The sequence below is a fragment of the Schistocerca piceifrons genome, chromosome X, assembly GCF_021461385.2.
Source record: "Schistocerca piceifrons isolate TAMUIC-IGC-003096 chromosome X, iqSchPice1.1, whole genome shotgun sequence".
NCBI lineage: Eukaryota > Metazoa > Arthropoda > Insecta > Orthoptera > Acrididae > Schistocerca > Schistocerca piceifrons.
The window spans coordinates 628742045-628769813 of record NC_060149.1 but is presented as its reverse complement, the minus strand read 5'-3'; the positions used below and the strand labels follow the sequence as shown (position 1 = coordinate 628769813).

Here is a 27769-nt window from a genome sequence, read left to right as displayed (position 1 = left end):
GCGAAAAAGCGCTAACACTCTGTTAAGTTTGTCACCAGAAAACCGAAATAATATCTCAAAATCGGATAAATCCTGAAGAGCGAAATTTGAGCGTGAATCATCCCATATCACGTGTGATACAAAATACCAGAGTATAGTATCGAAAGTAAGGCACTAATAACGAGAATGTTTATTAAAGGCCAAAGCAAACTTCATAATGGATGAACTCTATCAGATTTATATGGTAAACTGCTGAAGTGAAACATTTCAAAATATCGACATTTGTTTGCTAGCAAAAATGTATACATACAGACCCATCAAACAATATTTGTAAGAGAATAAATAGAGCCTGTTTACCTGATCCATTTTTTACTTATGTAACTAAAAACGTTACAAAGAACTGTATTTTTCCCATTCATTAGAGCTGAACAGAGAGTATAAATAAAAACATAGACCATTGAAGCCATTTCCATTAAGTAACCTTTTACTAACTGAAACATCAGCTCTACTGCAGGAGAAAAATACAGTTGTTTATGACTTTATTAGCTATGTAGGGAAAAAACCTAAAGGATAAGATAAATAAGCTCTATGTATTCCCTTTTAAACATTATTTCATGTGTTTGTATGAACATATTTTCCCTAGTACATGAATGTTGATATTTTGGAATGTTTGACTTCTACAGTTTACCATAGAAAATTGATAAAGATGATTAATGATGCAGTTTTCTTTGAACATTAATAAACATTCTCAGTGTTAGTTCCTTACTTTCCATAGTATGCTCATTTTGTATTGCAGATGATACGGGCTGATTCACAGTAGACAATGGAACATAACAGACAGTTCTATGCCATCATCATCAAATGATGTGGGGTTCACACTAGACAGAACATTAACATGATGTCAATTGTCTTAGTCCAGCATAGAACGGTGAATGTGAGCTATTGAGATACCATCTGTGATACAAAATGTAGAAGTATAATATTGAAATTGAGGAACTAACAATGATAAAGTTAATTAAGAGCCAAAACATGGTCATTACAGGTATTCTTGATCAGTTCTGTATGGCAGATTGCTAGGAACTGAAACAACATTTCAACAAATCGACATTTATTTGATAGCGAAAATACATACACACAAACACATCGATTAATATTTATAAGAGAATACATAGAGCCTATTTACCCTAAGCATTAAGGCAAATTCACACTGTCCATCACATCAAAGAACCCCAGAACATTTCACAATGTATTTCAGAATTGTGGTATACACCCTGCACCTCACATCACATCACATCATAGCAACAACAAGGTTTATAAGGAACGTAGTTTGATGGCGTATGGCATCGCCCATTGTTGATCATGTGACCCCTAAGGCTATTTACTTCCAATAAATAGCTCTCATCCTTCCATACTTTTGTGCATCAGGCTTTCGTTATGTCATGGTTTTTGTGATTGATGTCAGTTGTTACTCTACATATTTGTTATTCATTCTATATTATTCGTTCTTTGTTATTTTTTCTTATTTGATAGACTGAAAATGTTGAGTACAGGCATGAAAGTTGAGATCAGATGATTTGGATTGATTTGATGTGACGTGATGTGACACTGTGAATACATCCTGACACGATGGTGCTGTGACATGATGGTACAGTGATGGTCATTGTGAAGTGACCTCTATGGTTCTTTCCCTATGACTCAAGTAACACCATAAACAACTGTATTTTTATCCTTCAATATATCTGATTTTTCACTTTTACTTCATCATTGTTTGTTCTTATTTATTCACAGTGTAGGCGCCACCTCTGTTCTGTTATTGTAAAGCCTAAATCATTTTTCGATTTCAAATATCTAGACTCACTTGTGGAAGAACGCTCAACTGCAAAAATATCCAAGTCATTGTGGAACATTTGCAATTTGTCATGAAAACAAAGCAAAATAATAAAATAAAGCCATGTTCTCATCCTTCATACTTCATGCCAGTACCTTTTCATTAGGTCTGGTTTTTGTGGAAGATATTAGTTGTTGCTCTACATCTTTGTTATTTATTCATTATTATTCGTTCTTTGTCATGGTTTGTTGTTTGTTAGATTGTAAACAGATGAGATCACATGACTTGAATTAACTTGATGTTGTAAGACAGACATGTGTATTGGCCTTAAGAACTTTTTTCTATCTAGCAAAGACTGCCATAAATAACTGTATTTTTATCCTTTAATAGAGTTGATTTTTCACATAATAAAAGGTTATTTAATGAAACTTACTTCATCAGATTATGTTCTTATTTATGCACAGTGTAGGAGCCATCTCTGTACTGTAATTGTAAGATGATGATGATGAGGTCCCATACTCCAAGGAGCATCGGGGGATGATGCGGAAGACCCGCACCGTCGACTAGGCAAGGTCCTAGTGGAGGTGGTTTGCCATTGCCTTCCTCGACCGTAATGGGGATAAATGATGATGATGAAGATGACACAACAACACCCAGTCATTTCGAGGCAGGGAAAATCCCTGACCCTGCCGGAATCGAACCCGGGACCCCATGCGCGGGAAGTGAGACACTACCGCAAGATCATGAGCTGCGGACTGTAATTGTAAAACCTATATCATTTTACAATTTCAGATATCTGGCCTTGATTAAGGAAGAACACTCAACAGAAAAAAATATCCAAATTCGTCATGGAAAATTTGCAGTTTTCATGAAAACAAAGCAAAATAATAAAATAAAAGTTAAGGAAAAATAATAGCATGAAATCAACCCTGTTAGCAGACGATGACACAGAATCACCCCCCTAAAAACCATCAACTTCAAAATTTTCTTCCATAGAAACCTTGACCATCCCCCCCAAAAAACTATCAACTTCCAAACTTTATTCCAGAGAAAGCTTGACAGTGATGTATGTAGCGTTCCGTCCAACTGAAAGTCTGTGTGAATGCCGCTGTTCAAAATGAATTATGGAATGTTTTGAGCCGGCCGGAGTGGCCGTGCGGTTCTAGGCGCTACAGTCTGGAACTGAGCGACCGCTATGGTCGCAGGTTCGAATCCTGCCTCGGGCATGGATGTGTGTGATGTCCTTAGGTTAGTTAGGTTTAATTAGTTCTAAGTTCTAGGCGACTGATGACCTCAGAAGTTAAGTCGCATAGTGCTTAGAGCCATTGGAATCATTTGGAATGTTTTGAGGTGATGTGACATGATATTCTGTTCCATCGATTGTGAATCTACCTAATCCCATAACATCACTTTCACCGTTCAGTAATGGGATACGGATGGTGACATTGCCTAATGGTCCATTCAGTTGACGTTTAGTGCGTGACTCAGCCTCTAGCTATTTCACTTATACCTAATATTTCTAGTTTGTTTAGTAATATTTTATGGTGAGTAATGCCAAAAGCCTTGGTAAGGTCTGCAAATATGCCTGCAGCATACTTTATGACGAGCTTTAAGTACAACTTCTTTAAACACTGTTGTGAATTATTCGATATTTCTGCTGCCTCGGAAGCCAAACTGAACCATGTTATTAATATTTTTATTTATTTGCTTATTTCAAGTTCTATAGATCCGTATGTGAGCTGTTCACAAGATACAGAAGCAGTGAATTTATCAAATTGTTGTTTAGTACATAATTTCATTGAATTTATTATATGAAAGACATAAATAATATATGAGTAACAGGTACTCATGAGAAGTTGAGCACATGGCTAACATACATTTTTCACTAAAAAATGCAGATATTCATAAATCTGAGTTAGAGTTACGCTGTACATAACTAGGAATCATATTATGCGTTATGACTAAGAAATTCATCTATACTACAAGGTGTACAACGTTGCTTCCGCCGTTTTTTCCCCAACATTTGAGGCCTTAATGAAACAAATTGATTACACGTGTATCATTCAAAGTATTTTCCAGCGCTGGCCACTACTTTCTCCCATCTTTCGGGCAGTGTACGAATTCGGCGTCGAAAAAATTGTTCATCTTTTGAAGTGATCCACGAGTCGATCCAATTTGTGACTTCTTCATGAGATCAGAAGTGTTTGTAAGCCAGGTCATTCGCCATCGATCTAAACAGGTGATAGTCAAAGGGAGCAAAGTGTGGAGAATACGGTGGGTGGGGTAGGACTTTCCATTTTAACGTTTCCAAGTACGTTTTGACCTCTTTTGCAGCGTGGGGTCGAGCGTTGTCGTGCTGCAAAATCATTTTATCGTGCCTCTCGCTGTATTGTGGCCTTTTGTCATTTAATCCTCTGCTCAAACGCATTAATTGCGTTCGATAACGAGCTCGTGTGATTGTTTCACTTGTTTTTAACACCTCATAGTACACGACGCAAAGCTGATCCCACCAAATGCAGAGCATGATCTTGGAGCCGTAAATATTCGGTTTGGCGGTCGACGTGGAAACATGGCTGGAGTATCCCTACGTTTTTTTGCGTTTAGGGTTGTCATAATAAACCCATTTTTCGTCCCCGGTCACAATGCAATGCAGGAATCCCTTCCGTTTTTGCCGCTGAAGCAACTGTTCACAAACACGCAAACGCCGTTCACCGTCTCTTGGTTTCAGCTCACACGGGACCCAAGTTCTTTCTTTATGAATCATGCCCGTAGCCTTGAGACATTTTGAAATGGCTTCCTGTGTCACTCCCACTAATCGTGCCAATTCTTCTTGAGTTTGAAGCCAGTCTTCACTCAGCAATATCTCCAATTCTGCATCTTCGAAAACACTCTCTCTGCCACCACTATGCCGGTCTACGACGTTAAAATCACCGTTCTTGAAGTGTTGAAACAACTCACGACACGTTCTTTCACTAATAGCGTCCTTACCATACGTACTTGAGAGTATTCTGTGAGACTCAGCCGCTGTCTTCTTCATATTGAAACAAAACAGTAACACTTTCCGCAAATGACGAGAATGAGGCTCGTACACTGACACTGTCAATCAAGAACAACTTTATGATGTATACACAAATCAATTAATGTTTGAATGAGATATTACTGAGGTACAACCTAACTGTCTGACGTCTGCGATCTGTTTCTTTCGACCGCTACGTACCGTTGTCGCCACCTATCGGCAAACGGTGGAAGCAAAGTTGTACACCTTGTATAATAACATCCATCTAGAAGTAACTGCCTTAGTTTTTCTTTAAATTTGCGTAGGCTTCCAACAATATCTTTAATTTTTGATGGTAGGAGATTAAAAATATTGGTTCCACTGTACATAACCCCTTACCCACCTTTCTGTTTTTTATGTAGATCATAGTGGATATCAAGTTTCCTCCAGGTGTTATAGTTATGGAATGAACTATTGGTTTTGAGTGAGTTACTGTTTTTAATAACAAATCTTACCAGGGAAAAAATATAACTATTGGTTTTGAGTGAGTTACTGTTTTTAATAACAAATCTTACCAGGGAAAAAATATATTGCGTGGTTGTTGTGAAATTTTGGAGATTTCTAAACAGGTCTCTGCGTGAGTGCCAAGGAAGGACACCACACATAATTTTTGTAGCTCGCCTCTGTGCATAGAACAGTAGTTGATACCCCAGAATATTATACAATAGGCCATAAATGGATGAAAATAACTGAAGTATGCTGTTTTTATTGTGCGCATTTCCATACTGCCAGAGATAATTCTACATGAAATTGTTGCTGTGCTTAATCTTTTGCGCTGGTCTTGAGTATGTAAGTGCCACTTCAGTTTTATGTACATATGCAGATCAAAAAGCCTAGAGGACTCAAAATTTGGGATCCCGTGATCATCCATTTTTAGATTTCTTTCATCTGCAACATTAGTATTAGAGGAGAGATGAACGCAGTTTGTCTTTTTTAGGTTGACTGAAAGACCATTAATTTCAAACCAGTTTACCATATCTGCAAATGCCTTATTTACTACCTCACTTAAGGGTATATGGAATGAGTTTTTCGATGAAAAATCGATTTTTGGGTAAACGCATTTTCGAAAATTTTAGACTCTCCCGTTTAATACCATGTATAAAATATTTGGATGACGTGAATAGAACTATTTTAAATAATTTTTTAAAATAATTTGGACACATGATGTTCCACACCTTGTATATGAGACGCAAAATATACCTGATATAGACAGCCTTGCCAGAGATATAATTGAGCACAAGAGAGTTAGCTTTTCTGTTGGCTACACTGCTAGACAGTTGACAATAGATTCTGCTCCATTTGTATTGTTTCCTTTGTGAGTACTAGTGATGGACTAAACTGCGATTTTCCGATATCAGTGATTTCTGTGAATGCTACTTTTCAGTATCTGTTATTCTTAACTGTGATTTGTCGCAGTTAAGAGTCGCAGTTAAGGAACATAGGTCGTGTATCCCTCCGCCACTGCTATTTCTGCGATTTCTGCTACTTCTGCGATTTCAGCTACTTCTGCGATTTCTGTGACTTCTGCTACTTCTGCGATTTCTGTGACTCCTGCGATTTCTGCGACTTACCACCGTATGAAAAAGTTACATCTGTCCACACAGAAAATTGCATCTCAACAAACCTGTCATTGGCAAGTATGTTTTACGTTTTTTCTTCCGTTGGCTTTAATTTTGTATTAAAGAAACAACTGTGAAAATATTTATAGTGTAATTAATGTGTAAGTAGCCGTACAGTACCGTAATAGTTCGTGTTTAGAAAATGAATTCTAACATATTGTTATGTTCACAGGTACCTGAACTACATTTCAGTCAATCAGTAAAGTGATAACTCAAAATATCATTGTCAACAGATCTGAAGAAATTGCCACTGCATATTTAGACAGTTTTCGTCAGACGAGAGGTTAGTTACTAAGCGTTTCGATGGACTTAATTACTTCAGTGAGATCGTTCTTGCAAATGTGATATTCATTATAGCAAATATTAGCAATCTACTCTGCCAATGATATTGCTAGTAATTAGTGACAGCAAAAATTGTTTAATAATCCTTGTGTTTTTGCAGACGCAGTTCTGACTCTGATTACTGGTTGCTGTACGTATCTATCCACATCAAGGCAGTTGAGAGAGAGACTCATGAAGATTCAAGACAGCTCTTAGAGGATTTGCAGTTTAAAAGTTAAATAGTTGTGAAATAAGTGTGTGAATGATTAAACTGTGTTTTATTGAAGTTGTTGGACGATTTTAAAGTAATAATAAATGTTAAATACAGTGAGTGAATAATAAAAATCTCATTTTCCACATGTTAAGCCGTCCAATACCCATAATTTTCCCCCACTTACTTATTGGTAAATATGCATTTTGAGGCTGTTGATATGAAAGTGGGAAGTACAGATCTTCCAGTTAAATCAGGAATAGCTTAAGTGCATTACTTGAAAGTAACACAGGAAAAGCGTACCTATGTAGGTGGCAGTAGTGTCAGCAAAAAGTTCTTGTGTGTAAAGTTGCCATGTAGAATACCAGGTGTAAAACTTTTCTCCCTTGTATTGAACTGTGTTGGAACAAAAGTGAGGCATTCATATGACTGTTTTCATTTCACTACACTTATACAGATGTCTGAGTTCTGCTCTGTTAACATTGCAAAGTCCTGTAGGCATGTGGAGTATTAACCAAAACTGTCATATTGGAAGCAGAATGAAACACATTTGTTACGTTACTTGATATTTTCAGGAGAAAAAGGCAATGTTGCTTCTTATTAATATAATACATTCAGAGTCACAGCAGTATTTGACCAATCATAACTGATGCTGAATGTGCATGTCGTCATATAATATGAAGGGCTTATTTCAATAGTGGTACAAGTCCATTACCTCCACTTTCCTGTCTATAATGCTTCTGAAATTAATGATCCAAGCAAACATAAATAAAGGTTCATCTCTAGCAAGAAGCCATATGCTTGAATATTTCTGGTATCTCAACTGCAGATTTTTCAGCGTTCATTTAACTTTACGACTCTGTATCTCAAAATGAACAAAAATGGACTTGTACCACTATTGAAATAAGCCTTTCATATGCACACATAGCACATTGATCTCGTCAGGCACAAGGCTCTCATAACGAAGTACGTACGTCGGTCAACAGCTGGCACTAGGAAAAGTATGTTAACTGCGCTTTTTAGTTGCTACTTGCGACTATTAGTTGCGATTTGTCACAGAAATCGCAGTTTGACTCGGTAGCGAATAGCATAGTATGGACTTTGCTTAACAGATGGCAGTGCTAACTGCGCTTTTTAGTTGCTACTTGCGACTCTTAGTTGCGACTTGTCACGGAAATCGCAGTTTGACTCGATAGCGTGTCGCAGAGATGAGCGTAGTACGAACTTTGGCCTACAGATGGCACTGTTAACTGCGCTTTTTAGTTGCTACTTGCGACTCTTAGTTGCGACTTGTCACGGAAATCGCAGTTTGACTCGATAGCGTGTCGCAGAGGTGAGCGTAGTACGAACGTTGGCCAACAGATGGCACTGTTAACTGCGCTTTTTAGTTGCTACTTGCGACTCTTAGTTGCGACTTGTCACGGAAATCGCAGTTTGACTCGATAGCGTGTCGCAGAGATGAGCGTAGTACGAACTTTGGCCAACAGATGGCACTGTTACTGCGCTTTTTAGTTGCTACTTGAGACTTCTAGCCGCGAATTGTCACTGAAATCACAGAAAGGAGTATGGAATTCGGCCTACAGATGGCTCACGGCGTTGAATGTGAAATGCTACTTCCGACTGCTAACTGTGACTGAAATCGCAATTAGATTTTGTAAAGTTGTTATTGTGAAATCAGTGACTTCGCAATCACTGTGATTTCTAACAGATACGCGATTTCCTGCCCACCACTAGTGAGTACATCCATGTCATTGAGTTTTCTTTCCTTCAACATGCCAAGACATAGTCTGAAGGTATTTAGAAAGCGTGTACATTGGCGCAAGAAAGTAAAGTGTACTAAAAATTCGTCTGATTCATCTTCATCAGTATCTGATGTTCCAGTAGCGACTAACCTCAACACTGGTAGTGATACATTGAGTGATGCTGCTGCCACTACACCGGAAAGTGCTTCAAGAGGAAACCTAGCTGGAATTGAAGAAGAATACAAGAAACTAAATGCTGGGACTATAAAATATGAGGTAATTAACGTCTCTTTATTATCAGACTTTTAGAGAACAATGTGTGCTGCAAACAATGTGGGAAATGTGGTGTTTCATTGAAAACAAACTTACATGTAGGACTTGTTTGTGAACTAGAGTTGATGAGCAGTTATTGCAAACACAGTGTTACTTTCTTCAATTCCTCACATGTTACTGCAGATACAGGTAAACTATACGATATAAACATTAGACTGGTTTATGGATTACGGTGTATAGGAAAGGGCAGGGCTGCAGGTGCCATGTTGTGTGGTGTGATGAACCTCCCTCCTCCACCTTCAAAATTTAACAAACACATAATTGCAATAGGCTCTGCTGTAGAAGATGTGGCACAGGAAAACATGAAAGATGCTGTTGAGGAAGCAGTTGTTGAAAATAATAATAGCAGAGACTTGTCCATAGCTTTTGATGGAAGCTGGCAGAAGAGAGGCCACACATCTCTGAATGGTGTAGTAACAGCTACAAGTGTGGACACTGGTAAGGTAGTTGATGTGGCAATACTTTCCAAGCATTGTAGATGCAAGGAGAAAATGAAAAATAAACATGAAGAGGAGTGCATGGCAAATTATTATGGGTCAAGTGGTGGTATGGAAGTAGCTGGTGTAAGAAGAATTTATCAGCGCTCAGTAAAATGGTACAACGTTAGATACATAAATTATTTTGGAGATGGTGACTCAAAGGCTTTCAAAGAAATTGAGGAACTGAGACTCTATGGTAACGATGTGAAAATTTCCAAACTGGAGCGTGTTGGCCATGTTCAGAAAAGGATGGGATCAAGACTTCGACGGCTCAAGGCTAGCATGAAAGGCAAGAAATTGAGCAATGGAAAAACTTTAGATGGGAAAAATAGACTGACAGATGCTACAATAGATCATATTCAGAAGTGCTATGGTCCAGCAATAAGACAGAATACAGCAGATGCAGAATTAATGAGAAGAGCAGTCTGGGCTCTGTTTTTTCATATAGCTTCAAACAATGAGAATCCCCAATATGGGCTATGTCCAAAAGGAGACGATAGTTGGTGCAAGTACAACAGAGGCAAAGTAACTAAGAAACAATACAATCACCCTCGTCACCTGCCACCTGCCATAATGGATGAAATAAAACCAATATTCCGAGACCTCACAGATATTAGCCTACTAAAGAAATGTCTTCATGGCCGGACTCTAAATCCAAATGAGTGTGTGAACTATGTGATATGGAATAGACTACCTAAAACTGTGTTTGTGGGTATAAACACACTTCACTTTGGCGTTTATGATGCTGTTTCATCATTCAATCAGGGCAATATAACAAAGTGCAAAGTTCTGCAGAAGTTGGGGCTCTGTGTAGGACTACAAACTGCCGCAGCTATGCTTTGTTTGGAGAAGGAATGGCTCAGGTCTTCAGATAATGCCATAAAAGTATATTCAAAGATGGCTAGACAGCATAGCAGAGCCATCAAGAGGAAGCTGTTGGACAATTCTGATGATACAAGCTATGGAGCAGGCTTGTACTGAAGTAAAAACTTTGAAGCTAATTTCCCATAACTTTAGTTTTTTTGTGTATAAGGTACATTTCCTCAGGGCCTATTTATAGTAGAAAGATGAAATTTTCTGTAGTTGTTCCTTAAGACCTTCTATATATCTGAATTAAAAGATATGTGGAATTATTTTGTATTAGTGGATGTAAATTTTAAAATACTTGTTAAAACGTATAACTTTTTTTAACATTTACAAAAAATAAAATATCTGAAAAACTATACATTATTTTTTCAAAATTAATAATTCAGCATAAAAGCAGAACATATCTCTGCGTTCTGTGAAAAAATCAAGAGTATCGTCCAAATAACAAATGAGAAAGTGTTCCTAACTTTTAGCTCAATTTAACATTGTAAGCATAGGGCGTTCCGTATACCCTTAATATACGTCCTGAAGAATTACTAGGTGAGTAAATATTTTGACCTTTCCACGTCCTGGACATAGTGCCAAGTCATTTATAAACATAAAAAACGCAGTGGATATAATACTGAACCTTGGGGCTCTCCAATGCCAGTGGAGCCCCAATCTGAAGATACATTGCCACGGTGCATTCCTTAAATGATTACCTTCTGCCTTCTACCACTCAGGTAAGATTCGAGCCACTTGTCTACTATTCCACTCATTCCTAAAGTTTTGGCTTTATTCAGGAGATTATTGTGGCAAACACTGTAAAAAGCTATTGACATGTCACAAACTATTTTTAACTGCCATCATATTGCCATTTATGTATTCTACAACATTCTCAACAAATGCACATGTTGCATCCTCTGTTGATAACCGTTACTGAAAACCAAACTGGCAATTTCTGAGGATGTTGTATTTGCTAATATGTTCAACCATACTGCTGTGCATCAATATCTAGTACCTTAGGAAAAATCGAGAGTAATGAAATTGGTCGATAGTTTCTAGCATCTTTTTTTTCTCCCTTTTTATAAATTGGCAGCATAAATCCATATTTTAATCTGCAAGGGACTATTCCTTCCTCAAGTGACATATTAAAAATATGACAGAAGATTTGCTTATTTCTCTGAGCATTATTTCAATAACTTACTGAAAGTATTATCAACTCCAGCAGAATTTTTACGTTTTAAGGACAGAGTTATTTTTCTTATTTCCTTCACTGCTATTGTCATCTAATTTGTTAGTTTAAACTAATCATTTCTTTTGTTGTTGAACTATTCTCAGTCTCATTTTTCACATATTTCCATATGGTCTTCATTTTGTTACTAGATTTCTCAGTTTCCTCTTTTAAGCACATATTTTTCGATTTTTGTATCACCTTCCTTAATATCTTATAGTACACTTTGTTTTGTCTCATCATTTCGAAATTTTCAGACATTCTGTCTGATGCATACATCTCCCTGTTTATTTTACTTGAGAGTTTTAGCTGGGTAATCCATGGCTTAAATGTAGTGTTGCGCTAGTTTTCTGCCATTCTTTTTTTAAACACTTCCTCAGGAAGACTTGTAGATGATTAATAAATTCATTTAATTTTTTAATCTGCTGCATTGTATACTTCCGACCAGTCACCTAGCTGTACTGTAGTTTCTATCTGTATGTCTCCATTGTTTATTTACTACTCTCAAAGTTTTCCAGACAGGTTTTGGCTATACCTTAAGACTGAAATGAGGGATAGTAACAAATATAGCATTGTGGGCTGACAGTTGATTTAAAACTTTTACTGACTGCCAAACTGCTGTGCCTAGACGTATCAACAAAAACATTATCAACTGAATTACTCGAGTGGTCAGTTACCCTAATCGTAAAATCTATTAGTTGCACTAAATCGTAAGGGCTTATCAATTGCTCCAGTTCTACTGTGTTACTACTTTCAGCCAACAAATTTACTTTAAGATCTCCTAGCAATAGGATTCAGATGGATTTTTTGTACAATTTTGAGAAGACTACTTCACACTATTTCAGAAAGTTTCTGAGCATCTACAGGTGACATGTAAATTGATAATGCGACAACTTATGTACTGTCTGCTGACAGTTCACTGCCACACACTTCAAAGTGTTGTTGAACACAAAAATTGCTAAGTCTAGCACTCAAAATACTACATTATTTGTAGCATAAATCACTACCCTGTCTTTGTCAATGGTTAATCTACAAAAATGACATGCTTATCAGGCTCTGTCAATGCACAACATGTCAATTCCATTAGTGACGTGATGTTTGGCGAAACATCATATCTCAGGTTGCTTTTCATATTCAGTATCATTTAAATTCATTACTAACCGGTCTATTTTATTTGTAAGTCCTTTTATGCTTTGGTAGAAAATTGCTAGAGATTTAAACTAGTTTAAATTTGCACTGTTTTTAGAATTATCAGATGTCAGGGTAATTCCACTGTGCACTCATATTTATGGTTTGAACTTACGATCCTCTGCTGTACCCTCTTCCTCTGCAGTGAAGAACAGCAAAAATCATCCTGGAATGTGGGAGTCTTCTTATTTCTTAGTTTTGTTACACTGTTCACCTTAGAATTCCTATGCAGCCCATGTCTTGTAAAGTGTTCTCTAAGTGAACTGCCAGTTTCAATAAATTTAGCATGCTTGAAAATGTTACATGCTTCACTTAGTTTTCAATTCACTACATTTATTTCCTGGTTTACACATTAGCTTTCTATAAAGTCGTACCTTTGAGGAATGCTCACTATAAAATCATTTCACGTGAGGAATTATTCATAACACTTCCCTTAGCGTTATTGATTCTAGGTGGTTCTCATTTCTATAAACAGGGTTCCCTCCCCCAATTATCACACAGCTACAATTATTCTCTAATACATTTTGGCAGTTTTTCAGTACCTCAGAGAGAGGAGCTCCAGGTTTAATAATACCAGTTATTGATTATTCTGTATGCATGTTAGACATAAATCCAACAAGGCCTTTTCAGTGGCTGTCAGATAATACACATACATCATACATCTTCTTGCCTCTGTTTATGTTATCATTAGGTCTTTTTTACATTATGAAGTTTTTCATAGATTACACTTTGTGGCTTTTCAGTGTTCACATGTTGTTGGCTTTGTCATGGAACTGAACACGAAGTTTGGCATCATTGATGTAATACTGGTTGTATCGTATATCTCCTGTTTCTAAGTTTTGCAGGGCAGTTCATACTGGCTGTCGTGTCATGGTAAAACATTCCACAATGCATTTCAAATGGCATCATTCACCCTAGCTGTCATGTCATGTCGCATCATGTCAGGGGGATCCATGAGAAGCCTTACGTCACAGCACCATCAAGGTTTCTCCGAGATGAAGTTTTGATGGCTGGTATCATCATCCATTGTTGATTACTACCCTCTTGGTAGTGACATGTGGTAGTCTGCACCACAGTCTTCTTGCGACCATACATTTTCGTGACCACCACTGTCAGCAATCATATACAATGGCTACTTTCCTGCCAAGTCTTTCTCCAGTATTGCTGAAGTAACATCCAGCTTCTCAAAGCCCTATTACACAGCCCCATTCAAACTCAGTGAGGTGTCGATAATGGTGTCTTCGTCGCTTTAAAGGCATTCTTGACTAACATCAACTCACCACGTCCGATCTCAAAGGTAACTAACACTCTCATTTTTTTCCCTTTGTTATCACATCATCTTCCTCGCCCCATGTGGGTGGGGTGGGAGGGGTTGGCAGCGGACAACCAAACCTGCTCTTCAGCCAGTGGACGTTATTTTCTGACTTAGTCGCTAAACACAGAACAAGGAGACATAGTTACCATGAATTGAAGGGCTTATTTCAATAGTGGTACAAGTCCATTTTTGTTCATTCTGAGATACAGAGTCCTAAAGTTAAAAGAGCGCTGCAGATTTTTCAGTGCTCTTTTAACTTTAGGACTCTTTATCTCAGAATGAACAAAAATGGACTTGTACCACTATTGAAATAAGCCCTTCAATTTAAAGTTAATTCCAAAGGCGATGTTAATGGGAGAATGTGAGAAATAGTGATGTTCCTATGAACAGTTGAAAAACAGCGATAAAAATGTGGACATGCAGGACAGTTAAAAACACTTAAAGAACACTACATCTACATCTACATGGATACTCTGCACAACACATGTAAGTGCCTGGCAGATGGTTCATCGAACTACCTTCACAATTCTCTATTATTCCCATATAGTATAGTACAAGGAAAGAACGAACACCTATATCTTTCTGTACGAGCTCTGATTTTCCTTATTTTATCGTGGTGATCGTTTCTCCCTATGTAGGTCAGTGTCAAAAAAAACTTTCGCATTCGGAGCAGAAAGTTTGTGATTGGAATTTCGTGAGAAGATGGGGTGTGGGTTGAAGGTTTAGAGAGGGTAGGATATGGCTCTGGGCTGGTCCCTCCAGTGGGCTGCAATCAGTGCAGCTGCTGTTTGATAGTGTTGTGGCGTCTGGTGTAGCAGTGGTGGTGCAGTGAGATATAACTTGTGCAGGTGTTGCAGGGGCAATGGCGAGTGCAGGAAAGGGTGTAAGTGGAGGATAGGCAAATGAAAATGGCGGAAGGTGGCAGAGGAGGTGTCGCAGGGAGGGGTGGATATGCAGCTGATGTGGCTATGGATGGGGAAGATACTGTGGGGAGCGGGGGTAGGCATACGGTGGTCGGCTGGACAAAGCACTCCATGTAGTGATGGTGGGAGTAGGGAAGGTGGTGGTGTTAATGGATGTGGTTGGGGTGTTCATAGTAGGTTGAGGAGTTGGGTATAAGGTTGATGCATCCCAGTGACAGAATGCCTCTGAGATGGTATAGGGTGGGCTCAACGATGTCTGAGATGATGTCATGATGGTAGATGAGGAGTGGCAGTGATGGAGACAAAGACGAGTAGATGGAGGCGGCGGTGAGGCTGTGGCTGTGACGACAAAGTCTAGGAGGAAATGCATGCGAGAAGATGGTGACGGTGCTGCTGGCAGCGACAACGGTTGGAAGCTACGACAGCGACGGCAGTTGTGCAGCAAGACTAAGGTGACGACAGGAAAACAACGATACGCGAGGAGATGATGAAGAACACATACACAGAAGACTGTCTGGACGACACAAGCAAAACTATACAGATACATAGCATAGGGGAGTGGCTGCTACTGGTCTATGTAAAACCAAACAGTAGCAATAAACGAACTAGTGCTAGTCAGTTGATGCAGCTCCGCTCACGGCTGTTAAAGCGTGTATTTAAAGCAAACCTGATTTGCATCCTCATAGTGGTGCTACCATGCGACTGGCGCGAAATTTGAATAAACATTGTCTTTCAAGTGTAGAAAAACGCCAACCAACCTTCGTTTTTGTCGCACAGCTCCTTGTTTGTGTTGCGATTTTTTTTCCATCAGTGTATTTATGTATTCGGGTAACTCGTTAGCCTGTCTTTCATCATTTATTACATATTTTTGACACTGATGAGGGTAGGGAAACTGACCGGTAGTTCTAAATATTTTCCTAAATATTGTTTTTTACAGAGGACACAAGTACGTGCCGTAATGCTCTGGGAAAATATCTGTACTTAAACACTCGTTTATTAAGCCTGTGACTGGAGTTTGTAGGCCGTCAGTGCACGCTATCGGAACAGAGAACTACTACCAAAACATATAATGAAATGTGTAAATTTCCATGTATTCTTTTTAATCGACACGCCACTATCGAAACATGAACTATCGTGCATCCACCTGTTTCGACTGTCACGCTCGAATCTGAATACACTTTGTGGCATAGCGATAGGGACAACCGCAATATCCTGTTTGTTTTGTTGTTTGTGCGTGTGGGGTGTGCAAGTTTTGTAATATATGGGCAAAACCAATGGCACTGAGTGGTTTCGTGGAATTCTTCCAGAAAGGAAGGGTATGGTGATATTTGCGTAAAATTATCGACAGAGTGCTGTATCATCTCGTATATTTTTAGAAAAGTAGACTCGCTCCAGCGGGTCGGCATCGGTTATTTACGTTTAGTTTTTTGCCGTTCGGCACATAATTTCAGCTGTTTCGGTGACTTTCTGTTTTTAACTTTATATGGTCATCTGCACTGATGTAACAAGGACAAGAAATGTCGCGAGAGAAGTGTAGATGTGTATGATTGCATTTTTCTCCACAGTGAAGCTAGTTCTATTAACCAAGCGGATTAAGTGATTTTAATTAGTGTCCGAAGAGCCAAAGATTTGGCCAAGGTGTGTCTCAAATTCTGTTGTTTTACTGTATAGATTTGGATAAAATGGAAATAGATACCCGGAATCTAATTTGCCATGGTACGCACGTTATACTGGTCGTACACAGTAAATCATAGATTCATACAGCAATTTAGATAGATTGTCTTGTACAGCAGTATCACTGTATCGGTTCCCGTAACAACAATGCAGTTTACTTTTCATTTATTGTTGTTGCAATTGTCCACAAAGGAGGCAGGCTGTCAGCGGATAGAAACCCCAGTTCATTTAAAGGTTCCATAAACTGTATTGAAAAGATGGTCAAAAGATATAAAAGATGATTTTGTAAGAAAACTTGGGTGAACGATATTTATGACTTTTACGTAAAAACAAGTGACAATAAACAAGGGTTTTGTAAAATACACATAGATGGAAAATGTTGATGGTTTTTAAAACTGGTTTTTATGATTTTATTTTATAGTTAATATATTGTCACTTATGAATGCGAATTATGTCATGATGTAATGGTGATACTAGATGATACATGAAGAATTGTCATGATGGTGACTATGGGGCACTGTTGAACCACAGGTAGCAACCAGAAGTCAGCTGGAATTTTAACCAATTTTCACTCCCCCAACTATAAAACCCGTCTCTAGATGTACCCCTCTTCCAAGCCCTAATCACAGTGCTCCACCTCACACCATCCTTCCATTTTCTCCTTCATCCATCTTGTTGACTTCTAGTTGCCACCTGTGGTTCTAGATGGAGAGATGGAAATCTGGAAGACGGAAACACCAAGTGGTGCGAACAAAGATGGTGGCTTTGCTTTTCTCTAGATTTACTTGAAGTTTCCTGTATTACACCATTTGACTAGGAGATTCAGGTGGCATTGGAGGGAGGCATGGGAGAGATGAAGGGTGTGGTGAGTGGCTTGGTAGGTGGTGGTGTCAGCATATTGCAGGTGGTGTGTTGGGGTAACGGTTTGGGATTGTCTGCAGTGTACAGGATGTAAAGGAAGGTTGAAAGGACAGAATCTTGAGGCACACCTGCAGTGGCGTGAAAGATACGGGAGCAGGAGTGATTGATTGTGACGTCTAGTATGGTGTTGAAGCAAGGAGTGCATAGGTTTGTAGCTTGAAGAGCAGTTCAGAATGCCAAATCTGTCAAAGGCTTTTAGGATATCAAGGGAGACAGATATGGCAGACTTACATTTAATGCAGTTGATGGGAGATTAGGTAGGTAAGGTAAAGAAGGTGGTTGTCAATGGAATAGGTGGGACAATAGCAAACTGGATATCGGGAATGGGTAGGTCGGTTGCAATTTGGTGATGGAGTCATTGAGAAATAATGATTTAGAAGATCTTACTGAAGACTGCTGTGAGGCTGATAAGTTGACGAGGGTGGTTTATACAATGCAATTGTGTACTTTTGCATATATGTGTTATAGATATTCTGGGTTCCATCTCACGATATAGTGTTTCTCACCTCTTCCACTTCTTGATGCAATTGGTCAGGTAATGTTGGTAAGAATGTGAAATAGACCAGCTGTTGTCCCATGACAGCTTGTATGTGCTCTATGGGGGACAGTTCTGGTGACGGAGCTGGTCAGAACAGGTGACAATCAACTTCAAGAGCAGAAACATTAATGTGAGAAGTGTTTGCACTGTTCAATGCCCAGCAAGTACAGCAAGTGTAAGGTTATTGTAAGCTCTTACCTAAAATGGTCTTGTATGTGATTTCAGTTGTGGCTGTTCTCATCAGTCCCACACTTGCGAAAATCCATTGCTTACGGCATGGCACAGTCTACTGTTGTCACCAAAGACAACTTTGCACCATCTGCCTCTCTAGTTGCCTTTTGCTGCAGAGATGGATTGCATGGTGTTAAGGTGTAGATGACACCTAATGAGTGGCACTCGTCATCTTAGTCTTAAGCAAACTTTTCCAGTTGGTTAGAGATGACAGACTGATTGCAAAATTGTTTTTCATTTATCCTACAGTCATTACACTTTTAGCATTGGCTTTTCATCTGATACAGTGGTCCAGCCATTAATCTCTGTGCTGCTGCCATCCAAAACTGGTACAAGAAGCATACACACCTTCCTCAGGCCACTGGCATCAACATTGATACGAATGTGATGCCTCATTGGCAAAATTATTTATTTATTATTTATCATATTCAGTGTGACCATGTGAGCCAAAGCCATTTGTTCATAGAATGAGCCAGTACATAGATCACATTACACTGATTAGAAACTTTATGAACAAAAGAATTAATAAAACATTGACCATATGAACAAATTATGAGAAAAATTCTGAACTACTGTAAGGTTCTCCTATACAGAATAGTAGTAGTGTGCCTCAGAGAAATATTTCAACTTAGATTGGAATACTTGGGATGTGTCATTGTTTCAGCTCTACTGGGATCTTATTGAACATGAAACCTGCTGAATAATGCACATCTGCTCGTACTTAAGGTGGTGTAATGGGTCTCTTGAACCACCCATACTGGATGTCATCTTTGTGAGGAAGAGAATAGCATGCAGACTACATTTATTGTGTCTATATTATTGTTTGGAATGTAGCCTGTGGTAACAGAGAGATCTGTAGTGTAGCCCAAGGTCTATGTCAGGTTGAAAAGTGACAATTTGGTTGAGTGTTGGTGAAGCTAACAAGTGTAAACACAAAATCATAGTCATGGTGACATAATGATCTGTAGCACAGTCATAGCTCTAAGTCAGGTGGAAACATTACAGTTTGGTTGTGTGTCGGCAAAGCCAAATTTAAAGTTTCAGTTAAATTACTGTGTGCCTCAGAGGATCATAGAGTTTATCAAATTGCATCTCACTACCAGCAGCTAACCCATAATTTGGCTTTTGTACTTTACATGACACTACAGTACTTTCAGTACATGTGCGGAAGGATCCATTGTTTAATAGTATAGAGAAAACTGGTGTGGGTATTTCATCAGAAGCTTTCATAATATCCGCTGCACTTACTTCAGGAAGTTACAGGAAAGGGATAGAATGACCATATCGTGGTGGTTGTTGCCAGTGATATGCAACACTCTTCAAAGTTGGTGTTGATGACTTTACTAGAAATCATTGCTGGTATCTTGCATTTTCGTATCATTATGCTTTCTAACTTTGATGGTACGTCCGGACATAGGATTACTACATTGTTGCCCAGGAGCATGCAGCCACTTACTTACCTCATATTTTAGATCTCCATGAACAGATCATGCATAGCTATTTAATGTTATATAGCAGTTTGTCTTAATATATGTAGCAACAGTTTAAAAATTATATTACTCCATAATTCTCCGAAATATGGAAGCGTCTGATCCCACCCGTCTGCTTTGACTCATGACGTCACAGATATGGTGGAAATGACCATAAAGCACGATTCCAATATGGCACATATAAAGTCCTTATGTACACATTATGAGGACGAAAATAGGGCCTACATCGAAAAACAAACACACACACTTTCCACAAAAAGCCTAATGACACTAACTGTACAAGTGCGCGAAATGGGGTGTTTTTGGGTGTGGGCAAACAAAATATAAACAAATTTAGACGCCCACCTCCATACAAAACCTCACAAAATGACGAAAAAAAACAGACATCAAAAAACTCCCCAAATACCACTAAACACAATATCATCTGGAATTGGACACTTCACTTGACCTATATAGCTCAATAGCAGCTCCGATCCCATAAATTAGGATCAAACACTTCCCTTGGCCTATATAGCTCAAAAACATCTCCCAATATCAATACCAACATACACAGCCACTCATTGGGATCGAACACTTCCCTTGACCTGCACACTGTTAATTTTATCCATCATATCCATTCCTGAACAAAAACAACAACCAATTAATTTTACTAAAATTACCACACGATGTACAGCGAACAACACTAAATTAACCTTAACGCAAAATCGTTAACTCACTGAAACGAATTCCACTACAAACACAGCCGACACTCGAACAATTCTGGAAAATGAGCCCATTACACCACACAAACGAAAACACTGAACATACCACCAGAGAGCACAACAAACCACAACACGACGACATCTACAAACACACCACACACACACAAACCAAACTCCGCGCCATCATGACGTCACACACGACAACACCCTTATGTCACGGGTCAAAGCCGACATGTGGGATCGGACGCTTCTGTTGATCCCTAATTCTCCACTGGAGTTTACAATTTTCAGAAATGTCACATTCACAGAATTGTCTGTGTGTATGAATCGAACATTATGCTTGACCAGAATGGGCAAGGAAAGTGCCATGGTAGTGTCGATGGTGGAACGACTGAAAGTCTGGGACGACAGGGAACATGACGTCACACACGACAACACCCTTATGTCACGGGTCAAAGCCGACATGTGGGATCGGACGCTTCTGTTGATCCCTAATTCTCCACTGGAGTTTACAATTTTCAGAAATGTCACATTCACAGAATTGTCTGTGTGTATGAATCGAACATTATGCTTGACCAGAATGGGCAAGGAAAGTGCCATGGTAGTGTCGATGGTGGAACGACTGAAAGTCTGGGACGACAGGGAACAGATGTAATAAACTGGACCAGTTTGAGGTGCACTTCAGTCTTTTACATGTCACAGGAAGATACTTAGTCCATAATTTTTATATATTCATGCATACATCCATGGATTCTCTGACAATGATATAGCATTTGTCATCATAATACATTGAAAATAAATTGCTCAAATATACACATACAGAGTACACAAGGGCGTTTTTATGAAGATAGGATAGGACAGGTGCTTGGCTGTGGCCTTGCTGGAGGAACCAGCCCGGCATTTTCCTGAAATGATTTAGGAAAACCTAATTAAGGTGACCGGACAGAGGAAAACTCTGTTGTGCTGAATATGATGTCATTGTTTTAACAACTGCACTGCTTCAGTTGTTTGGTCCTTATTGTACCATGTTGTTTTGACTACATAATTTGCACAACATAATTTATAGTACCAAAATAGTTTTGCACTGTTTGTGCACATCTCATTATACTGTCACTGCGCACACTGTGGAAATAGTTATGACTCAAGGCCACAAAACATGCTGCTATGTTCTTTGCATTCCCTTCAGTCTGTCCAGAAAAGTGACTGCTGGCCCATAAACATGCAGCTATGCCCCATGACCTCTCTTTAGTCTGTATGGAAAACAGTCAGCATGCTCCCCATCATGAGGGTGATATGAAGCTCAGTAGAGTAATACGACATTAGTACCAGACACTACAGATACTGATCTGCAATTTTCTTGAAAAAACATTGCATTGAGAAATAACTCATTTTGTACAACTATATTCGCAAACAGTAATACCTGTTGCTCATCCTGGATCATATAGTAGATATCTTTTACAAGAGCTGGGCTTTGAAGCTATATATTGTCTCATAGTGGATAAATGCTTTATTGGAATATTTCAATGGCAGTTATAGGTGACAGGGTAGTGATGCACAGAATTATAATTCTAGGGGAAAAAAAGAGATGTTAATTACTTGTATGTTAAGTTCTATTTAGTTAAAAATGAAATCAATAATGATGCGACTAAATTTTCGGGCTAAACCAAAAATTTTGGTACCACCTGTCAGCTTTGACCTATGATGTCATCAAAGTGGTGGGCACAACTATTTCAAAGTTGTGCAATATGGTGACTATGACGTTGGTTATTAAACCTGTGAATAAACATACATAACACTCAAAACATTTAACTCCAGCAATAACATGAAACTGATTGAACACCTGCTTGATTAGGTGTTTTGGGCAGGAACAGACTAAATACACAACAAGGATAATGTTACCATTCCAAAACAAGTATTATACCACAAATCAAGGACACAAATTCTCAGCTTTCAAGGTAATCATGCAAAAATGAAATACTATTGGTATTGTAAACTGCTCTTGACCTGCATAGCTCATATGAAGACCATGATACCAAGAATCCCACATGTTGTTGTTGTTGTTCTGGTCTTCAGTCCTGAGACTGGTTTGATGCAGCTCTCCATGCTACTCTATCCTGTGCAAGCTTCTTCATCTCCCAGTACTTACTGCACCCTACATCCTTCTGAATCTGCTTAGTGTATTCATCTCTTGGTCTCCCTCTACGGTTTTTACCCTCCATGCTGCCCTCCAGTGCTAAATTTGTGATCCCTTGATGCCTCAGAATATGCCCTACCAACCGATCCCTTCTTCTTGTCAAGTTGTGCCACAAGCTCCTCTTCTCCCCAATTCTATTCAATACCTCCTCATTAGTTATGTGTTCTACCCATCTAATTTCAGCATTCTTCTGTAGCACCACATTTCGAAAGCTTCTATTCTCTTCTTGTCCAAAATGGTTATCGTCCATGTTTCACTTCCATACATGGCTACACTCCATACAAATACTTTCAGAAACAACTTCCTGACACTTAAATATATACTCGATGTTAACAAATTTCTCTTTTTCAGAAACGCTTTCCTTGCCATTGCCAGTCTACATTTTATATCCTCTCTACTTCGACCATCATCAGTTATTTTGCTCCCCAAATAGCAAAACTCCTTTATTACTTTAAGTGTCTCATTTCCTAATCTAATTCCCTCAGCATCACCCAATTTATTTGATTACATTCCATTATCCTCGTTTTGCTTTTGTTGATGTTCATCTTATATCCTCCTTTCAAGACACTGTCCATTCCGTTCAACTGCTCTTCAAAGTCCTTTGCTGTCTCTGACAGAATTACAATGTCATCGGCGAACCTCAAAGTTTTTAATATTTCTCCATGGATTTTAATACCTACTTCAAATTTTTCTTTTGTTTCCTTTACTGCTTGCTCAATATACAGATTGAATAACATTGGGGAGAGGCTACTACCCTGTCTCACTCCCTTCCCTACCACCGCTTCCCTTTCGTGCCCCTCGACTGTTATAACTGCCATCTGGTTTCTGTACAAATTGTAAACAGCCTTTCACTCCCTGTACAACTCAAATTTCACTAGACCTCTACAGCTCAAACAAAACTCTCAATACAAAAACTCACACACACCACCTCAGCTGACACAAATGGTTTGGTGGTTGTATTTAGTGTTGAATACCTAATCCAAAAAGACTGATCAAAAACATTCTGCTGACTGCCTGGTGGAAGTACGGTGAGCAGATGTGTCATGTTGCATTTGGTAAACTGAAGATGCTCATTACTGATTGAAATTAATAACCTGATTACAAGTAAACATTGTGATTCAACATTAGAATCATAATAAAGCAAATATGGCTAAACTAACAGAAGTGGTGTATATGCATGATTAATATAACACTTTTGGCACTGTGTATCTGTTGACAGCACAGTGTTTGTACTAGTTTTTGAAATGAGCCTTTTTTTATTTCTTTCTTTCTTTTGTTTCCCTGTGTCATTAGTAGCTTTTTGGAGACTGAAAGTAGGCTCTAAGAACAAGTATGAACAGTGAAAAACCATTGTTATCCATGAGTTGCAAGGTTCCAAATCCTATCTTTCACCAGCACTGACACTATTACTAACACGCTTGTACTGTGTGATAGTTTTTTATTTTTTACACTGTCTGTCATTGGGTTGGTTATTTTGTAGATACGAGAGAGTGTGATACTTGCCTGTGATATGGAATGTCAACAAATAACAACTTGCTACAGGGTGAACATTTGTATTAATAACTTGAGTTTATATTTACATTGCTCTTGATTTAGGTGATGTGAATAGTGATTGTATTAAGATTTCGAGAAATGTACTTCATTATTAATTTATCTGCTTGCAGACTTTCCGTCCCAAAAAGAGCTTTGAACCAGGAACCTTAAGGTATTCCCTTCATAAACAAGCCCAAGCGTCATTGAGCTCTGGAATTAATTTACGAGCTGTTGTACAGCTGCCAAATGGTGAAGATACAAATGACTGGATTGCAGTTCATGGTAAGAATATTTACTGTCATGAATTCAGATATGATTGCCATTTTGTGTCGGGTTTTTATACTATACATTGGATGTTACTGTTTTTTAATTTGTTTATATAAACATAACTTTTTGTCTAGATATCATTGTATTAATTATTTTGGGGGAGTCGTGGTGGTAACCCATTGCTTCACAGAAAGTGAAGAATATTTTAAAAATTATTTCATTTTCAGTTAATCTCCCATGCTTTCTCCAATATTGTATTAGTATCACTTCACTATTCCTGAGTTCTGTGTATTTGAATCCCTAATATAATCCATGTGTTGTTGCTTCTATACCCTCATATAATGGTAAATGTTTGTATCCTCAGGTAATTTCTCTTGTCACTCTCATGGTGATTTTTTTGAACCAAACAAAAATTAAAACAGGCAACATGTAGTAATTTTGGCTGATGGGGCAGGAACGTAAATTTCAGTTTATTTTCTTTAAATGTAAAGATTGTGGTTCTTGGAGTTCATTTATCAGATAAATTCAGAAATTATCTCCATCATCAAGCAGGTTTTGGGCATTGAGACAGCAAACATTATTGTTTTTATGGTTTCCTTTCTTTCCCACATTAGATACCTTACTTTTTAAGTACATTTTTGTTTAGTTAGGGAAAATATTATTTCTAGGTGGTGGTGATTTACAAAATCTTAATATTTTTCAAAAGAACGTGAACTGGAACAAGAGCTGAACAACAGACCATCCCCAAGCATCTATATGTACAAAAAATGAACAGTGTGTTCAGTGATCACCAATCAAGAGTAATTGGCACACATGGCCTATAATTTGTGTCATTCATTCATTTAGTTAATATATTTTGTGGTTATATGAGGATCACGTTTGGTTTGAAATTGTTGACCCCATTGTTTCTAATTATAGGCTGTTTCATTACCTGTAGAAATATTAGGATGGTTTGTTTGATCAAAACTCTACTATTCCAGTAAGTAAGAGACATACAGTTATGTCAAATTATGATTTTTAAAAAGAATGGAAATGCATTTGGGGATTCTGCCTTGACCAAAACAAAGTTCTTCTTTATCTGTTAATTTCTGTTAACTGGTGTAATATGGATTTTATATCGCCCTTCTAGTTTCAGGGTCCCAGATTAAATTCTCTGTCGCCACTTTGAAATTTTCTGTGTTAAAAAGGCCCAGATTCCCATGCTCTGATGTTAACTTAGAAACTGTATGAATAAAAAAGCAGTGGTGTTTATACAAAATCTGCCAAATTGACATAAAGTCAAAATGTTTATTCCCAAGGTGAAAGAGACAAAATTTTTCTCATCATTCCATTCTCTTATCTTAAAACAGAAATACCTACATGTCATAATGTATCATAAACAATCAACCAAGTTTGTTAGGTATTAAAGGAATACGGTACTGCTATAAAAATATATTTAAAGATGCTGCTTCGTGCATAGCACAGTTTCTGTTTGTTCACTATTTCTTGTCTAGATATAAAATTTTTAAGCAACAGACCTGGATTACTAACCACATATTCATTTTTAATTGGCAGAAGGGCAGCTCTGAAAACGTATCTACATTGTATAATTGGAAAGTCTTAAAAAAAAAAAAAAATTGCTAAATTCCCAAGCCTGTCATATTCTTTCCAAAACAGAAATTTATGGTGGACACATTAACATCCCATCAAACATCTGCTATGCTGAACTAAAAGCATCGTGAAAGCACTCTGTAGAAACAGAACTGCATAGTTCACTTGTTTTTAGCAATACTTTTATAGCCTGCAGTGACAAAATGCCAAAGGTTACGGAGTTGAAAAATATAAATACAAGAATTGGTGTTGAACTGTGGAAGTCTTCAACATTTAATCTTACCTACAGTTCACCCAGTTCGCCCAATAATACGAGGCGTGTTTTATAAGTAAGTAGCATTTTGAAATTAAAAAAAGACGTGCTAAGATATCTCAATAATTTTATTTTTACATGAAAGCCTGTAACTTAATCTACTTTTCTACATAATTTCCATCAATATTCAGGCACTTGTCATAACGTTGTACCAGTTTTTGAATACCCTCCTCATAGAAGTCTGCCGCCTGACTCCTTAACCACTGTATCACCTCTGTTTTGACTTCATCATTGTTTTGAAGACACTGACTGCTCATGTGTTTCTTCAACATTAGGAAAGTCATCCCGCAAGGAGGAAATCATAAAGTGTCAGTTTTCTCTCACCTTATTGTCCACTTCCTGCACCAAACTGTCATTAACGACCGAAGGACACACATTCCGTTGTTCATCATGCATATTTGTGCGGCCATCTGTAAATGCTCTCACCCACTTTCTTACCATTCCATCACTCATAATGTTTTCTCTCTAAACTGCACAGATCTCATGATGAATATCGATCGCTTTTAGGCCTTTAGCACTAAGAAATCTTATAACAGCCTGTACTTCACAGTCAGCGGGACTCATGATTATCAGAGGCATCTTAAACACTCAATGTACGCAACATAAACAAGGAAGAATCAGTCTGTAATGGCGTCAGTGTGTACACAACAGATGTAGGTACCCAGTGTGCATGCGCAGAACGCCGACAGCAGTGCTGTGGCCGCGGTGTGGCAAAATGTTACTTACTTAAAAAACATGCTTCGTATTAAGGCTACCTTCATCTCTGCCAGGTCATATTATACACCCTAACTACAGTGTGATGGTTCAGTTAATATAAATTTCACCACGTTAACTTATGATTCAATCGGTGAGTGCAACATGTAGAAAAATTTCGTTCTGATCAGCACAATTTAGAAACGGAATGTTTGGGGTGACTAGTGGGTGAAAATTGTGTGAACATTCATGGACTTTGGAGCTCTATAGATATCCCCATCATCACAGTAAAAAATCTAATACAAGGGTTGGAGGTAATTAGGCATTAGAGGTGGGTCATTTGCGGAGTAACTGATTCAATGGAATGGTTCGTTAAACTGAACGGTAGAACCAAGGAATGACTTCTAAGGAGGAGTCATTCACCATTCCTTTCATGTCAGTTTCATACATGCCTGCCTGCCTCTCTCCTTCAGTACAGTTGAAGAGAGAAAATCGCCGACAGTTGAAATTGGCTTGGCACAGGTGCTTTGCACGTCTACCATAACCAGTCA

General features: G+C 38.3%; 1 protein-coding gene across 3 annotated transcripts in view; it reads left to right on the top strand.

Moving 5' to 3' along the window:
- The first annotated feature begins 16236 nt into the window (after nucleotides 1–16236).
- The window catches only part of LOC124721430 (MOB kinase activator-like 3), a 65272-nt gene continuing 53739 nt past the window's right edge, over nucleotides 16237–27769 (top strand). For all 3 annotated transcript variants that reach the window (XM_047246406.1, XM_047246405.1, XM_047246404.1), the window contains exons 1-2: nucleotides 16237–16389; nucleotides 24487–24637. In XM_047246406.1, coding sequence (XP_047102362.1) covers nucleotides 16348–16389; nucleotides 24487–24637 — 193 coding nt within the window. In that variant the 5' untranslated portion in view covers nucleotides 16237–16347. The remainder of the gene's footprint in view (nucleotides 16390–24486; nucleotides 24638–27769) is intronic.